The sequence below is a fragment of the Stylophora pistillata genome, chromosome 6, assembly GCF_964205215.1.
Source record: "Stylophora pistillata chromosome 6, jaStyPist1.2, whole genome shotgun sequence".
NCBI classification, from domain to species: domain Eukaryota; kingdom Metazoa; phylum Cnidaria; class Anthozoa; order Scleractinia; family Pocilloporidae; genus Stylophora; species Stylophora pistillata.
The window spans coordinates 24073424-24089328 of NC_142524.1; the positions used below are offsets into that span (position 1 = coordinate 24073424).

The 15905-nt window shown below is 38.5% G+C and overlaps 2 protein-coding genes, 2 long non-coding RNA genes and 1 pseudogene across 4 annotated transcripts; 3 read left to right on the forward strand and 2 right to left on the reverse strand.

Annotated features, from left to right (window-relative positions):
• Positions 1–1876: 1876 nt before the first annotated feature.
• On the forward strand, positions 1877–4334 carry LOC148728902 (uncharacterized). Its single transcript, XM_088725261.1, has 3 exons — positions 1877–2139; positions 2325–2407; positions 2675–4334. Exons 1-3 carry the CDS (start codon positions 1965–1967, stop codon positions 3932–3934), a joined length of 1518 nt encoding a protein of 505 aa, XP_088581387.1. The 5' UTR covers positions 1877–1964; the 3' UTR covers positions 3935–4334.
• A 143-nt stretch (positions 4335–4477) lies between these two features.
• On the forward strand, positions 4478–9869 carry LOC148728903 (uncharacterized). The gene is made up of 2 exons (XR_015988841.1): positions 4478–5633; positions 9270–9869. It is a non-coding gene; the product is annotated as an uncharacterized LOC148728903 (long non-coding RNA).
• LOC148728904 (uncharacterized) lies at positions 6089–8484 on the forward strand (annotated as a pseudogene).
• LOC148728905 (uncharacterized) lies at positions 9391–13185 on the reverse strand. Its single transcript, XR_015988823.1, has 2 exons — positions 12836–13185; positions 9391–12124 (listed from the first exon to the last, which is right to left on the reverse strand). It is a non-coding gene; the product is annotated as an uncharacterized LOC148728905 (long non-coding RNA).
• A 13-nt stretch (positions 13186–13198) lies between these two features.
• Positions 13199–15181, reverse strand: LOC148728906 (uncharacterized). Its single transcript, XM_088725318.1, has 2 exons — positions 14964–15181; positions 13199–14631 (listed from the first exon to the last, which is right to left on the reverse strand). Exons 1-2 carry the CDS (start codon positions 15114–15116, stop codon positions 13618–13620), a joined length of 1167 nt encoding a protein of 388 aa, XP_088581444.1. The 5' UTR covers positions 15117–15181; the 3' UTR covers positions 13199–13617.
• Positions 15182–15905: the final 724 nt, after the last annotated feature.

Here is a 15905-nt window from a genome sequence, read left to right on the forward strand (position 1 = left end):
TCTCCAGGGGAATCGTTAGGAAAGTTGTTCAGTTTTCCCTATTGTCAAATAACACCGTCTTGGGAGTCGTGCGTGTCATTCGACCCGAAGCGCTTTGATATTTGAATCCCGTAGTAGGGCAAAAGGATTACGTGTACCTACCTGCAAAGCGATTTAGCCAGAATGGGTGGTAAAACGGAGCGGCTCTCAGATCGATGCAGCTGAATTTGGAAACTTTTGCTGCTGGAACGGGTAGGTAATAGCTAAGCGCTTTCCTAGGTGGAAATTTGGGGAGGATCGATCGGCTTTTGTGGAATTTATCGGCCTTCGAGTGGAGACGGTTGGATCCTCAGAGACGCAGGGGCTGTGGGTCGATTTCAAGTTAGGGCATGAAGAGCCCCTGGGGACATTGTCTTACGAGACTAGTTCTAAACGGTCGCAGTCGTTCTGCCATCTGATTAGTGCCAGAAAATCTTTGTGTTTTTCTGCCCAATCAGAGTGAAGTGTGCCTTAGAGTCCTTTCGTGTGTTTTAACACGAACATATACTAGTGGCTCAATTACTCGCTATGTTTGTTTGGACCGTGCGAGGGAGATTTGCTTGAGGTGAAAAGTTTCAGTCTCAGCACACAATGTAAGAGAAATCGATCAGATTGTCGGCGAAAGTCTTACCAGAAATTCTACTGAATACTTTCTCAGGTATCACTAGAGAACGTGTTTTAAAGTTTGCGAGGTTTGTATACAACACGATGGTTGCAGTCATTGATATGTCGCTTTAAACGTTAAATGAGATTTAAGCTTAAATCTTTCTAAATTTTTTGCATAATTTTCTGTGACTGACACTTTGCCAATCCCGTGAAGTTATTTCGTCGCACGGGCCTCGCAGGTATGTCGAGCAACTGGCGTTTTCGCCCACGTAGCTTTCTGCTTTCTGTGCGCGCCAAAATCTAATCTTAGTAGTAAAATCGTTCACAATACGGCCAACGTTGCAGAGAACGTTAAGTTCGTGGACGACCTCCAGCAAGTGCTAAGAGAAACCTTAGCTGTGTTTCCGGTTAGCTAATTAAAATCTGAACAAAAACTTATTAAGGAGAACATCGTGCGAAAGAGAGATGTCTTCGGCCAGTTACCGAAGGGGTTTGGAAAGAATTTAATCTTTCAACTGCTGCCGAGAGTGTTGAAATTCTTGAGCTAGGAAGGCCATGGATTCTCTTCTTGTCCCTTGGTCATTGTCATTTCACCTCTTTTGTCGATTGTTGAAGACCAAGTTAAATACCTTTGATCATTGGGAATCGATCCGATGCTGTTTTCCATGGGAAAAACAAAACCAAAGACCAAGAAATATTGGATGGAAAGGGTGGGTTTGCTTTATTGCAAATGTCAGCTTAGTAGTACAGGGTCATCTACCCACATCTAATAAGCAATAGTTTCCACGCTTAGCTTTTCTTTTTTTTTCAAGCGAATATGAGATTAGATTTTGGCACCACAAAACGATGCGCAAGTACCAGTTGCCAGATATACATGCGTGGCCCGTTCGACGAAATAACTTCACGGGATTGGTAAAGTTTCAGTCACAGCAAATTATGCAAAAAATCTAGAAAGATTTCATCTTAAATCTCGTTTAACGTTTAAAGCGACATATCAATGACTGCAACCATCGTGTTGTATACAAACCTCGCAAACTTTAAAACACGTTCTCTAGTGATACCTGCGAAAGTATTCAGTAGAATTTCCGGTAAGATTTTCGCCGACAATCTGATCGATTTCTCTTACATTGTGTGCTGAGACTGAAACTTTTCACCTCACGCAAATCTCTGTCGCAAGGTCCAAACAAACATAGCGAGCAACTGAGCTACTGGTTTATGTCTGTGTTAAAACACACGAAAGGACTCTAAAGCACACTTCACTCTAATACACCGATATCACGTTGCCGCCATCTTGGTTTGGTGATGCATCAAAGCGAGGCTGGGCGTGCATAATTTGCAAAATGGCGACTGCCACTAATGTGTCTCTTTCGGCCTGGTCCAAATCATTGAAAAACATTCCTTTAGTAGACAATTCCTTCATAGAAAAGTGGCTGCAGAAGCTAGATAAAGTCCCAAAGAAAGTTAGAACGCGAGGTTACAGTAATTTTTGCGAAGGATATGTCTTTGATGTCGAAGGTAAGATCCTCAATTCTTTTCTTCGCTACTTTGGCTATTTGTTGGCATTATTGTATATCAAAAGATAGATTCTCCGGAGTTTTGATGTCTCTTTTAATGCATTTGTAGTTGCTGTCTTTATGTTCAATATTGATCGAAATCAAAGCGAAAAATCATGCGTTTATTGAAGTGTTTTTCCCCTCTAGTTAAAGTAGAACCTTGTAGTGTGACAGTTCGAGCTAGGAGCTACAGATCACAACGAAAAAATGATGAACCGTGGCGACTGCAGGTACGTTCATGCCTTTAACTAATTGAAAATTATTTATTAATGGAAATCATAACTGTTTGATGTATAATTGATACATCCATTAAGAGATTTAGATGTATTTTTTTGCTATAACAGCTGAGATTGAATATGTTTAACGATGTATTTCAATATTCTTGAGTTAATAAACAGACCTCATATGCTATTATATTAAAAACCTTTTTAGCAAAATACTTAGAATTATGTTATCTTTTGCATGAAAGTTAAAATTTTCTTTACCATATTGTTTAGGTTGAATTATCAAGAGAAAAACAGTCAGTTCTTTCCCAGAAATGCAACTGTGAAGGAGGTGCTGGTTTGTGTAACCATGTGATTGGTTTAATGTACCTCATTGCACACTACCAACTCCTAGATTTGCAGAGTGTTCCTCCTGCAATGTCCAAGACTTCATTGCCTCAGACCTGGCATGTACCTCAGAGAACTGTTGGGATCAAACCCAAAGAAATAGATGAGGTGGTGCTACAACAAGTGAAAGTTCCACTTTCACTGCCGCAGCCAAAGAAGAGAATTAGGAGAATTGATGGTGTGAGATCAACCTTGTATAATCCCATCCCAGATTGTTTTGGAAGCAAAGATATAATATCCACATTCAGGGAACATTTTAAAGAGCATGAAGATACACAAGTTAATTCAATATTACGACCAATGGAAGATCTCTCTCTTACCTCATGCAAATTTGGTGATGTAGCAACAGGAAGTGTACTATCATATCAGCAAAAGATAAAGAAAACAAACAATCCAAAAGTTAATGTCAAAGTTGATGGTCCTGAGTTACCCCCCAATTATAGTATGCCTACAATTGACAGCCTCTACCTGTTTGCGCCAAGTGCTGGAGAGCAAAATGTATTAGAGGGTCTGTGTGTCTCATACAACCAGTCATATTTGTATGAGACAGAGACCAGAGAACAGTGTGATACAAGCAAGTGGTTTGACCTGAAAGCCAAACGGCTTTCATCCAGTAAATTTAAAGATGTATGCAGCAGAAAAAAAGACTTTGAGTCCCTTGCAGAAAGACTGTTAAGAAAAACAAAGCAAACAGAGGCAATGCTTCATGGCATAAATACAGAAGAAGAAGCTGCAAGTGCATATGCTGACACTAGAGACTGCAATGTTTTTCCTTCAGGTATTGTGATAAACCCCTCCTGCCCATATCTAGCCACTTCCCCAGACAGAAGAGTTTATGATCCAAGTGAAGCAGACTCTTGGGGACTACTTGAAATAAAGTGTCCCATTAAAGATTCAATAACTGACTTAAATTATCTTAAATGTGTGAATGGGATTTATAGACTTAAGAAGACCCACTCCTACTATTACCAAGTAATGGGTCAGATGTTACTTAGTGGGGCCCCATGGGCTGATTTTTATGTTTACTGTAAACAAGATTATCACCTGGAACATATTGAGTTTGACAATGAATTTTGTGCAGAAATGAAAAGCAAACTTGATCATTTCTATTTTCAATATTTACTTCCACATTTTGTCAAAACTTAACAAAACTTAATCAGTCCATTTTTTTAAAATGATGACATGTCTCATCATAATATATACAGAACATTGTGTTCATGAATTTTAAATATTGCATTGTATCATTTATATATTGTTAAAAGCATTAAAATAATGCCCCTCTAAGATTTGTCATCAGACAACAAACACACCAGATTTGATTAATAGAACCAGCTAGTGATAAGGGAAGGACTTTGTCAAAAATTTGGTACTCTTTAACTCTTCTTATGGCACGTTCAACATGAATTCGCAATCGTGCAATCTGTTGGGTCTCAGAAACTTGCTTTGTACTGAATTGCATTGATTTGGTTTTAGAAAGAAAAGGGGGGATTGTGACTGTAGCCTTTTTACATTGTAATAAATCCTGAATTAAAAAACCTTTATCTACCATGACCTCATCTCCTTCCTCAATTAATGATAATATACCACTGCTTCGGGTAATTTCTTTGTCAGATATGCTACCTTGGTAAAGAGAACTGACAAATGTCACAGGGCCATGGGGTGCGATCCCGATTAAACATTTATAAGTAGTATGGCATGACGAGCTTTGCCCACCAAAAAAATTTATGCAAATTAGGCTTAGCCGGATCTGAGTTCCGCCTGGCAATTATTAACTGTAAGAGAAGATCTCAGTTCGCGCCCACAGCACGTTCAAGGTGTTGCGGATGAAGTTTCTGTAATTACTTTTCGGCACTTTTCGGCGTCAAAATTGCATAGTTTGGGTAACCCAAAACCCTTAAGCTGACCTTTCTTGTCATAACACGAATGTTTTCCAGAAAGGGACACGCGGTAATGTCGGTGTCTCTCGTGTGCAGGCATTTTTCCAGGTAAAACCCTCGCGTGGAATCAACTCATGTTTAATTTAACGCTCCTTTCATGCGCACAATGTAAGCCAAAGCAATTTTATAGTTAAACGTAAAGATCAGAATATTTTCTTCTAAGGATGATAAATGATCGACGCTGAACTAAATTATACATTGAAGAAAATGCAAAACGGCATAACATGTAAAAGAGGAAATTTGGAAAAATACGAAGTTACGGAAACCACGAAAATCTTCGATTTTTAAGAAAGGAAATTTTTATAATTCCAAGCTAAGTAAGCTTTTCTAGTGTTTCATTCTTTAAGGCTTTGTGTAGAGCGGGGCCTTTGTTTTATAAACCGTAAAACTTAGTGACAAGTCGAAAGGGCTCGCTCTTGGTTATGATACCAAAGAGTAGAGGGACACCACGGTGATCTTCCAGGTGTTTGATCATCGTCGCCGCTCGTGGTGTACTTCGCTACTTAGGTGAGCGAGATCGACGTTCTTCCTCTCTTTAATTTTGACTGCTGTGTGAAAGACCTGATCCTTACAATGAAAAACGGTCGATTGTGCTTTTTCAGTGGCGGCTTTAACGCTCGTCCATATTCAGCGCTTATCCTAAACATGCATGGCATCTCTAGCTAACTACAAGACACGCTGCGATGTATTATTCGTCCATGTTCAACACAACAACTGCGCTAGTGAGATAGAGAATTGAAAGATCACATTGTTGCGCTCGAAGAAGTGCGCTAAGTTTGCCAAGTTCTACAATGGACAACAGATCGTACGGCCTCCCGCAAGAATAAGGACAAGGTCTATCAGTTACAAGCAATGGATAAGTGGAATTGTAAAAAGTTTTAATTCGTCCGGGCATCGAAAGGCCGATGGTATGTAATTTTGCTCTTTTCCGTTCTTCACACACTGGAATAGCTGTTAAAATTAAATTTAATTGCGGGTTGTGCAGTCAAAATATAACGTCGCCCAACATGGTTTTAGTTAAACCAGTGTCTTCTGAGGCGCTTCCACCAAAATAATTTAGAAGGGAACAACAGCGCTAACCGATTTAATATCTTCTCAAGAACATGTCAAAGTCTATTAAAACGCAGAAATTAAAAATAGTAAGAATTGGTGGTTCATGTTAAAAATCATTAAAGAACAGTTCTCAGTTTGGCTCGATAGTGCTGTCACTTTGCACTAGTTGTTCATAGTGACTTACTCATTACTTTCAGTATTTGTTCGAGCTTTTCTTCGACGAAATACACCCTATGCATAACGAGAAGAGACTGGGAGCGATAAACGTGAAAACGAGGTTAGTTGGGCCTTGTTGGCTCGTGTTAAAAATATGGCCGCTCATGACTCTGTAAGTAGTCGTCTTTCTCAGATTCTTACGGAGGAAGATATCCCAGGAGCATCGCTTCAAGGAAGAATTCCGACTGCTCTAAAATCAGATGAACTTCGTTTTTGGTTAAAATGTCGTGGCGATCCAGCAAAGGGGTTAAAAACAAAGGCACAATTGGCGAAAAGGCAAGTACAGTATTTGTCTGTCGTGCGTGATACTTCTTAGAATTAAACAGATTTTAATATCGTACAAGAAGATCAAAGGATTTTAGGAATTACTTTTCTAAATGAAATGTTGATGAAATGATTAATAGTTTTTCAACTTTTCATTTTAAAGATTTCTTGAATATGTTGCGTCTGGTCGTGATAAAGATGTTGTGGATCCCGATAAAGATCTGTTATACACGCGTCGGAAGGACAGACAAGAACAACTCGCTCAAAGTGATGCGATGCCTGAGGAAAGAACAGTTAAATTTCCATCAGCTGGATGGTCTACAAATTTGCAACGCATGCCATTATTCACAAGGGCAGAGATGGATTTACATATTTCTAAATCTGGAAAAAACTTGGACAAAAATAAACAGAACCATGCGGTTCCAACAAGCATGAAAAAAGCAAAAACATTTCTTGTTGATAAATATCTGAAGGACTTAACTTGCGCAAGTGACGACCATTATTTCTTTTTTAAATGCTTGTGTTACCATAGTTTCAAAAAAATTGAGCCACCCCATAAATTACAAGTTTCACTTTGTTTAGTAACTGGAGCTGTGAAATATGCCTCATGTACATGTGTAGCAGGAACTGTTGGTTTTTGCAATCATGTGCTGGCTGTTATGATGAAACTGTAAGTTCAGCTTGTATTGTTGTCAAGATATCAAGGACTTGGAAATTGACTCTGATATGACACAAGCTAAGGCATGCACTTCAAGTTTACAACTATGGCACAGGCCTTTAAGAGGGGATAAAATCAAGCCCCAACCTGTCATGGAACTTGAGGTAAAAAAGGTAAATTTAGACGCAGAATATAACCCTGATAGTGGAGTAAGGTGCTTGTTGTATGAAGCTAAGAAAAATTTGGGTACACAGGCATCTGATGAGGCTTTGTTAAAAGACAAACTTCAAAAGATCAACCCTAAGTTTGCCCTGTCTCAAATTATGCCTACTGGTTGTACCAACTTACAGGAAACAAAATTTGGAAAATGTCCAAGTGGCTCCTATGCAAGTTACCAGTTACAGTTCACAGAGTGTAATTTTCAAGTTTTCTGTAATACTGACTCAATGCCAACAGTGGACTGTCATAATGAACAAAATGCTATTTCTGTATATCCTCCATTTCCTTTGCAACAATCTGAGCCATATGAAAAGCCAGATGATTTAAGAAGCAGCCAGGAAGCACTCCTGGGACATTTGATTGTTGATGAGGCAAAGCTTAATACCATCAACAAGAAAACAATTGAACAAGTAGCATCAGAAGAATGGCAGGCAGAAAGAAAATTTCGGTATACAGCATCTAATTTCCACACAATTGTAAAAAGGCAAAGGAATCATGACACTCTAGTAAACAATTTGCTTCATCCCCAACCATTTACTGCCAAACAAACTGCACATGGGAAAACCTACGAGCCTGTAGCCTTAAAGGAGTGTAAAAAATATATGTTTTCAACAAGGAATCCAGTTTCAGTGTTCAAAAGTGGTCTTTTGTCAGTATCGCCCCTCCCTTTTTAGCAGCATCACCAGGTGGCAAGGTCATTGACCGAGGCTGTAGCAAGCCTTTTGGGTTGGTAGAGGTTAAATGTCCTTACACAAAATTTCATGTTAGTCCCTTAGAAGCATGTGCAGATGACAGTTTCTTCGCAGAAAATGTAAAGCCAAGGCTGAAAAGGGGGCATCAGTACTACTTCCAGATACAGAGTCAACTAGGTATTACAGGAGCAAGTTGATGTGACTTTGTTATCTATACTAACAAAGGCATAAGTATAGAGAGGATCATAATTGATCCTCAATTCTGGGAAGTATTGAATGAAGACCTAAAAAACATTTTTTTTGAACATTTTATAGCACCAGCCTCTGTAGAGTTCAGTAACCATTAGAAGGGTTAACTACCACAATCTAATCTTGTCATGAGTAAAGAGAACTGTGTCTCATACCTAACTGGATATGTTTAAACCAATATGGTCTGCATAATAAGGTAGCTTTGAGGATAAAGCTTTTCTAAGTTTAGTACCTCTTTATTATTTGATTTTAAGATCTTTGGAACTACATGTAAAACTTACATCTTAAAGTGTTTGGGACTGAAAGCAAGCGAATCACATCCTTAGTTTTAGTTGGTTTAGAAAATAGTTAACCTGAGAGATATCATCAAGTTTACATTTATTAAATTGACTGAAATTCTGTAGTGTACCTCAGAGCTCTGTCAAACTCAGTGTTAAGCGGAAATGAGAGGGTCCTGAATGTTACATAAAAAGGCACGGACACTCCACATTTGGTTTAACCAAGACCTCGGGCTTAAAATGACGAGAACAGATCTTCGTGTTTTCGCTGACTCTAAACTCTTTTCCTTCGTCTCGACGAATGGCATGGAGCCAACGCTTTTTGGGGATAGTGTCGTCCGGAAATTTAAAGTAAGAAATTTGCCCTCCACTTTCGGTTCTGTACTTCTTTTTGGTACAGTTTGGCACGCAACAGTTTTGCGGCATTTTCAAAAACTGGCGCTCTTCACATCAGGCGGCCATTTTTATTTACCTGGCCCAACTAGCCTCGTTTTCAAGTTAAACGCTCCCAGTCTCTTTTCGTTCTGCATAGGGTGTATAGGGGACATACAAGAAATCGCAATTCACCTCTAAAACAAACATAATAAGCTCTCCCAATTGGACACCAGATATGACTGCGTAGTAATAATTGCGTAGTACGCGAAGTTGCAGTGTGAGAAAAATGAGTGAGGAAAATAATTCTAAGTGCTGTACAGCGCGGTTTTTAACGTAGATTACCTTGCTAAATGACCTGCTTGTCTTAGATTTATGATAATATAGGAAGGTCCCCAAGGAATACTAATAACCCGGCGTGTAATTTTGTGATTGACAAAACCTGATAACTCAGGTTTATGTTTGAAAGGACAAATCATTTAGTACATTTCACTCCAGAAGTAAATAATCTCTTAACTTTCGTAATTATTATTTTGGTTTCAGGCAAATGGTGTCGAGTTGAAAGATACTAAGTTCCTGAAACATACATCCAAGCTTTGTTAGCAGGCATGCCGAATGCTTTTATAAACGTGCGAGGGTAAAAATACATTTGCGGCCCCCTGTATGGAGAGAAAAATCCAAAGTTTTTTATTACAGGGATGGTAGAGTGAATGATGTTATTTCTGGTCTGAGTCATCAAAGTTCTGTACCATTAGAGTTAAGAAAGGCTATCGGGGGAATATGGAGGTTGCTGCAAGTAGTAGCTGTTAAACTCTCAACAAGCTTTACAGGCGGCCAATTAAAGAGCATGGGGCAAGAAATCAAGCACGATTCTCACCCAGTAAACTAAAATGGTTGTTGGAAATTGAGATGGACGAGCAACCAGAGAATTTGAAGTAATCTGGTGGCCTGATCTTTTCTCAGGCACTAAAAATGGGAAACTGACCTTGCGATTTTATGTTCCTAAAGTGATACTTTGATTTCAATGATGTGTAGTATACAGTCTAGTTGACTTGTTCGTCATGTTTCCATAAATTTAGTAGCTGTTTCTTGGCAGTTTTTGTAAGTTTGTTTTAAAAAACGATAAAATGTGTTTTGCATTTAGAGGAACAAACTTGTCTGTAGAAGGCTAAGATTAAACCCTGAATACAGCAAAATGACCCTGTAATATTAATGCAAATCATGTCTAGCTGGGCGCACTATACTCTGATGCCCTTCATTCTGTTGTAACCAAATTCAGAGGAAAAAAAAACACCTGGAGAAACTCTTAGAGGGATAATATCTGTGGACTTTCACCATTTCTATGGTCATCAGGAATGACAGAATAAAGCAGTAACTGTTCACAAAGTCTTAATTCACTTAACTGAAAGAATAATGAGTTGGAGGGAACTATGGATCATTTTTTTCCAAGCATCTCTCATAATTCATGATGGAAATAGTAATAACATTGATAACAATAATAATGATAATAATGATAATAATAATAATAATAACAATGATAACAATAATAATGATAATAATAATAATAATAATGATAAAAATATTTACAATAGTTAGAGAAATAATGTTCATTATCCTGATGGTTATAATTCCTATGATTATTTCCATTAATCTAATCATTATTATTATCATTCATATTACTATTATGATTATTTCAATGTTTATCTATGAATAAAATAGTGTTATTGTTAGTCTAGCTGATTGAGTATCCAAGTGATTGAAACTGGGGCAAAAACAAATTAAGAAAAGACAGAAAAACCCCAAAAACTGTTCAGGACTGCAATTCTTGAGTTGACTCATTGTGAAAGGTTTTGGGACTTCATTAAGCTAGTGCTGTCTGTAGTGGGCCCTGTGTCAAAGAGAGAAGAGTAGCAGCTGAATTAATAATAATAATACTAAGGACAATGATAGCATTGATTGACCAAAGTCACCCTATAACTAATAACAGATGATACATGACAAGCAGCATAAGTAACACACTTTTCAAAACAAAAAGAGCAAGCTAAAATTGCCATCAGATAAAAATAACTGTCCATAAAAGACTGACAGCATAGAGCTGAAAAAAAAAATGGGGACTGGTTCTGCCATCAGATAACAACAGTCCATAGACTGACCACCCAAGAGAAACAGAACAGATCGGTGGTTCTGCCATCAGATAACAACAGCCCATAATGGACTGACTACCCAAGAGAAACAGATCCACCTGTTAGTTCTGCCATCAGATAACAACAGTCCATGGACTAACTACCCAATAGAAACAGAACTAGGCAGGTGGTTTTGAATCAGAAAACAACTATTTAAGACCTCTGTACAATGTGTCTTAGAAAATCTTCTGCATTCTAACAATCTATTGAAGAGACAAACTATCAGAAACACTTGAATTTCTATTTGGGGGGAGGGGGGAGGAATTAAATGAAAATCTACTTGCCTCAGCATGCCATCCTCACTGAGCAGCCTATTTCAATTTGAAAATGATGATCACAATCATAAAGATAATGATAATGATAACAATAACAAATCATTATTATTATCATTTATATTACTATTATGATTATTTCAATGTTTATCTATGAACAAAATGGTGTTATTGTTAGTCTAGCTGAATGAGTATCCAAGTAATTGAAACTGCGACAAAATAATCTCAAGAAAAGCCAGGAAAACCCCAAAAACTGTTCAGGACTGCAATTCTTGAGTTGGCTCATTGTGAAAGGTTTTGGGACTTCATTAAGCTAGTGCTGTCTGTAGTAGGCCCTGTGGCAAAGAGAGAAGAGTAGCAGCTGAATTAACAATTATAATAATAATGAAGACAATGATAGCATTGATTGACCAAAGTGCCTCCGACTAATAACAGATGATACGTGACAAACAGCATAAGCAACACATTTTTCAAAACAAAAAGAGCAAGCTAAAACTGCCATCAGATAAAAATAACTGTCCATAAAAGACTGACTGTATAGAGCTGAAAAAAATAGGGACTGGTTCTGCCATCAGATAACAACAGTCCATAGACTGACTACCCAAGAGAAACAGAACAGATTGGTGGTTCTGCCATCAGATAACAACCGCCCATAATGGACTGACTACCCAAGAGAAACAGATCCACCTGTTAGTTCTGCCATCAGATAACAACAGTCCATGGACTAACTACCCAAGAGCAACAGAACTAGGCAGGTGGTTTTGAATCAGAAAACAACTACTTAAGACAAGCCCTTTGTACAATGTGTCTTAGAAAATCTTCTGCATTCTAACAATCTATTGAAGAGAAAAACTATCAGAAACACTTGAATTTCTACTTGGGGGGAGGGGGGGTAAATAAATGAAAATCTACTTGCCTCAGCATGCCGTCCTCATTGAGCAGCCTATTTCATTTTGAAAATGATTCAATCACAATCATGAAGATAATGATAACAATAACAAAATCAGTAATAATAATGATAATTATAATAATCATAACAATAACTACAACGACAAAGTCCGTGTTAGTCTGGCCTCTACCTTGCAGAAAATACAGCCCACCAACTGAAGCTGAATTCTTTAAAGGCATTGTGTTGCAATTGGTCATTGAGGCACTCAAGACACCTCACCACGACAAGGTACGAACATTGAGGTGGAAAAAAGGGTCTGTAAAATTGACTCCATGCTGATTCGAGATGAGAAATCTGTGTTCGAAGCTTCTTCAGTTCCACTCCAAGGGAATTTACTCTAGCTGATCTTTCGGTAAGTTAGGAAGCGAGCTCTTCGGAGTCGTGACTGAGTTTGGCGCCAAAAGATAAATTTTTCGCGCCTTCGGGCTCAAAGTCTAGCGTGGCGGAGTTCACCAGATTTACGATAGTCATAAATCCCGCAGATTTAATAAGTTCGTCGGGCATTGTTTATTACGAAGAAGATAGACCAGCTATTAGACAGAACGTGAACACAACGTGAACGAGGTCGGGAATCCTGGCTAACCCCACTACTCCGAACGATGAGTTGGCCGGCTGAAGTTCCCGTGTCGCCACACTTTGGATTTCGTCGGGAAATATCTTAAATACATCGCATATGAAATATTTACGCAAAGGAACGTCACATACCTCTTTCAAAAGTAGATACCAATGCTTGCAAGGGTCAAGTGTGGCACTTGTAATCCTGCAAAGACTCTGCGTGGTTAAGTTAGCCGGTGGAAAGCCGCACGTCGAAAATCCGACTGCCTCTATGACTTCATTTCGAATGGTTTCGAAATCGAAAACATGATGCTTTTCGACATTTCGACATGAAAAATCTCGTCGAGGTTTAATATTACAATATTGGTAAGAATTTAACCAGGATACGAGGCCAAGTCGTGCGACCGCCACAGGTTTTGTTCCAAAACAATAACATCGTGTACTACGATCGCAAAGCGTGAACACTGATCGATCCACCAAGTAACGCAATACTGGAAATTCGATACCGTTGTTATTCAGGTCGTACGGCACATGAAAATTGCGATATCTTTTGTTACTGTTTTATGGCAAACCAAGCGAAAGAATCATACCTAAATAATCGAAAGAGAGGCTTTTCGAATACGGCGCCTCGCCGGTATTGCCTCTTCTGTGAAAAGGAAGGATCTTTGAAAGACTACGTGATTAAAAATGTCGTTATAAGGAAACAGGCAGAAACAGAGAAAACGCAGTATTTTATGACCATTACACGCACAACAAACTTCATTTCATTTCATGATTTTGATTTTCATCGCCAACAGATGACCCCGCGTTAACTCGCACGCAATCGCGTATCTCTCGTGGATTCGTGGGCGCTAATCTGTATAATTACATTGTGGTGTAATTAATGTGATGACAGCCACCCAACGCCTTCTTCCCCAAACCTCGGCATCAGTTTACGATGCCTGCTGAGAATTTTTTTCTTGAGCAAAGCTCGTCATGTTATATGAAGAATAAAATTCTGAATTAAGAACCTTTGAGCTAGGTCTCTGTACCTTAATCTCTGTACAATCAAGAATTACTCTTGTTTTGGGGTATGTACTCTTAAAACACTCTGGCATACTATTCTGAATTTGAACTTTTGTTGGCCAAATTGGCAACTGACCAAGAAGGATATAAAGAAAATTTGCCCATGTTATTATAATTCTACTGACTGTGGGTTTAGTGATATTAAATCTAACTGCAAGGTCTGTTTCAGCTAGGCCAAGTCTAAGTCTTATCAGGAATAAAATTAGCTGATCATAAAGAGACAAAGAAAAGCTGCCATAACTATTTCTACGTTTGAAGTTCTGCCTACCTCTAGCTCTTTGTATTTGAGACCATTTGGTCATCTTAGTTGCATACGGTTCTACCCATCGATAAAAACTATCAAGTTTTTCCTTTGAATGAAAGCCAGTGTAAAACCTTGTCAATTCTGGACTTCCAGTAATTCTTTCAGAACCAAAAGAAGTTAACAAAAGAGTAGCTATCTGAAGTTCAAGTTCCTTTACTTTTCTTTGTGTTGACGCAAGTTCTTCTTTTAATGCAGTCGTGACTGACTCGGCTTCAGTGTTTATTTCGGCATTAGTTTCAGTGCTAACTTCACCATTTATTTCAGTGCTAACTTCGGCATTTGTTTCAGGGTTTGTTGTGTTGTAAGGTGAGTCAGTCTCCATTGCAGCATCGGTTCTATCGGCTATTCCTTGTTCCATTTCTGTTATATCTCCTGCTGCACTTGGTAGTGATTCCACTTCTATCTTTTGCTTTTTAAACTTTTGCAGGCTATTATCTGGACGTCCTTCATGTTCTTTAGTCCATTTAAAAATCGACGGGACAGCTCCTTGCTTCAGTCGAACCCTTCCTGTCAACGTGTATTCAATGTCACCCGGCTTGAAATGATCAGAACATACCAGTGTCGAATTTTTCTTTATCTAAAAAAGAGCAAAAATAACTATCTATAAACAGTATTTAACACAGCAACAGAAACAGTACTCAGAAACTTCAGACAATCAGAGAAAATTTTCCCGCGAGTTGCCATAATATAAACAAATAGACCGGTCCACGTGTGGTTGGTATGTTTTTTACTTTTTGTCGAAATTACTACATATTTCAGCCCCAATATACATAAAATCAATCGCAATTTCTAATTCCATAATAATCAAACCAAGGAAAAAAGAATAACTCGCGATTTTTCTGTTTAACAGCGGAATCACAACTACACGTGTGTAGTAGTCATCGCTGAGACTATATTGTACTAACTTACCTTGAATAGCGGCCCAGGATCTCGTTTTATAGCGATAATCCACTCTTTTTTCTTTTCTTTCTTGGAAGGGAAGTTGAAGAAGTATTTATCCTTACCATTTTCATAGCGTTTATCATTCGTACATAAGTTTACACAGCAGTGGTAGTTAGACATATTTACAGAGAAAACACCGTGACCTTATTATCTTTGCACGCCCAGCCTCGTTTCGATGTATCTCAAATCCAACATGGCGGCAACGTGATATCACCGTATTGGGCAGAAAAACACAAAGATTTTTTGGCACCAATCAGATGGCAGAATGACTGCGACCGTTTTGGAACTAGTCTTGTAAGACAATGTCCCCAGGGACTCTTCATGCCCTAACTTGAAATCAACTCAGCCCCTGGGTCTCTGAGGATGAGACCGTTGGTGTTCGGGACCGGTTGAAGTTTCCAGTCTTGAGTTTTTTTATACATAGTTGACCAGCACACGCGTTACAAAGAAAGTCGCCAAAAGAGCGTTAAATGGACCGTAAACGACAAAGCACCTATGGAAAAAAGGAAAGGAGACTTCATACGATATATTCTTCGCTTTTATTTCCCTTTTTAATTTTTTCTTCATTTTTCTTATCATTTTTCCTATTATAAAGTTGACTCAGGTGACACCGCACGCGTTACAAAGCAAGTCGCCAAAACAGCGTTAAAACGACCGTTGACAATTAAGCGGCTACGGAAAAAAATAAGGAGACTTCACATGTTTTATTCTTCGCTTTTACTATCCTTTAAATTATTTATTTATTTGTTTATTTTTTTTTTTCAATTTGTCCCTTTTTAACGGCCCACACGTACGCTTGAAATTCGATCTTGATATGTTAGTTATTGCCGTTAATGAACTTTACACCACAAAGTCACACACAATACGATTGGGCCACCTGTGGTTTAACGCTCTCTCTCTCTTATTTTC

Excerpts from the sequence above, each read along its gene's own strand:
- LOC148728902 (XM_088725261.1), top strand. The coding sequence starts at position 1,965 with ATGGCGACTGCCACTAATGTGTCTCTTTCGGCCTGGTCCAAATCATTG. Across the intron at positions 2,140-2,324 it reads ATATGTCTTTGATGTCGAAG|TTAAAGTAGAACCTTGTAGT; the intron begins GTAAGATCCTCA and ends TTTCCCCTCTAG. Across the intron at positions 2,408-2,674 it reads ATGAACCGTGGCGACTGCAG|GTTGAATTATCAAGAGAAAA; the intron begins GTACGTTCATGC and ends CATATTGTTTAG.
- LOC148728906 (XM_088725318.1), bottom strand. The coding sequence starts at position 15,116 with ATGTCTAACTACCACTGCTGTGTAAACTTATGTACGAATGATAAACGC. Across the intron at positions 14,632-14,963 it reads ATCCTGGGCCGCTATTCAAG|ATAAAGAAAAATTCGACACT; the intron begins GTAAGTTAGTAC and ends GCTCTTTTTTAG.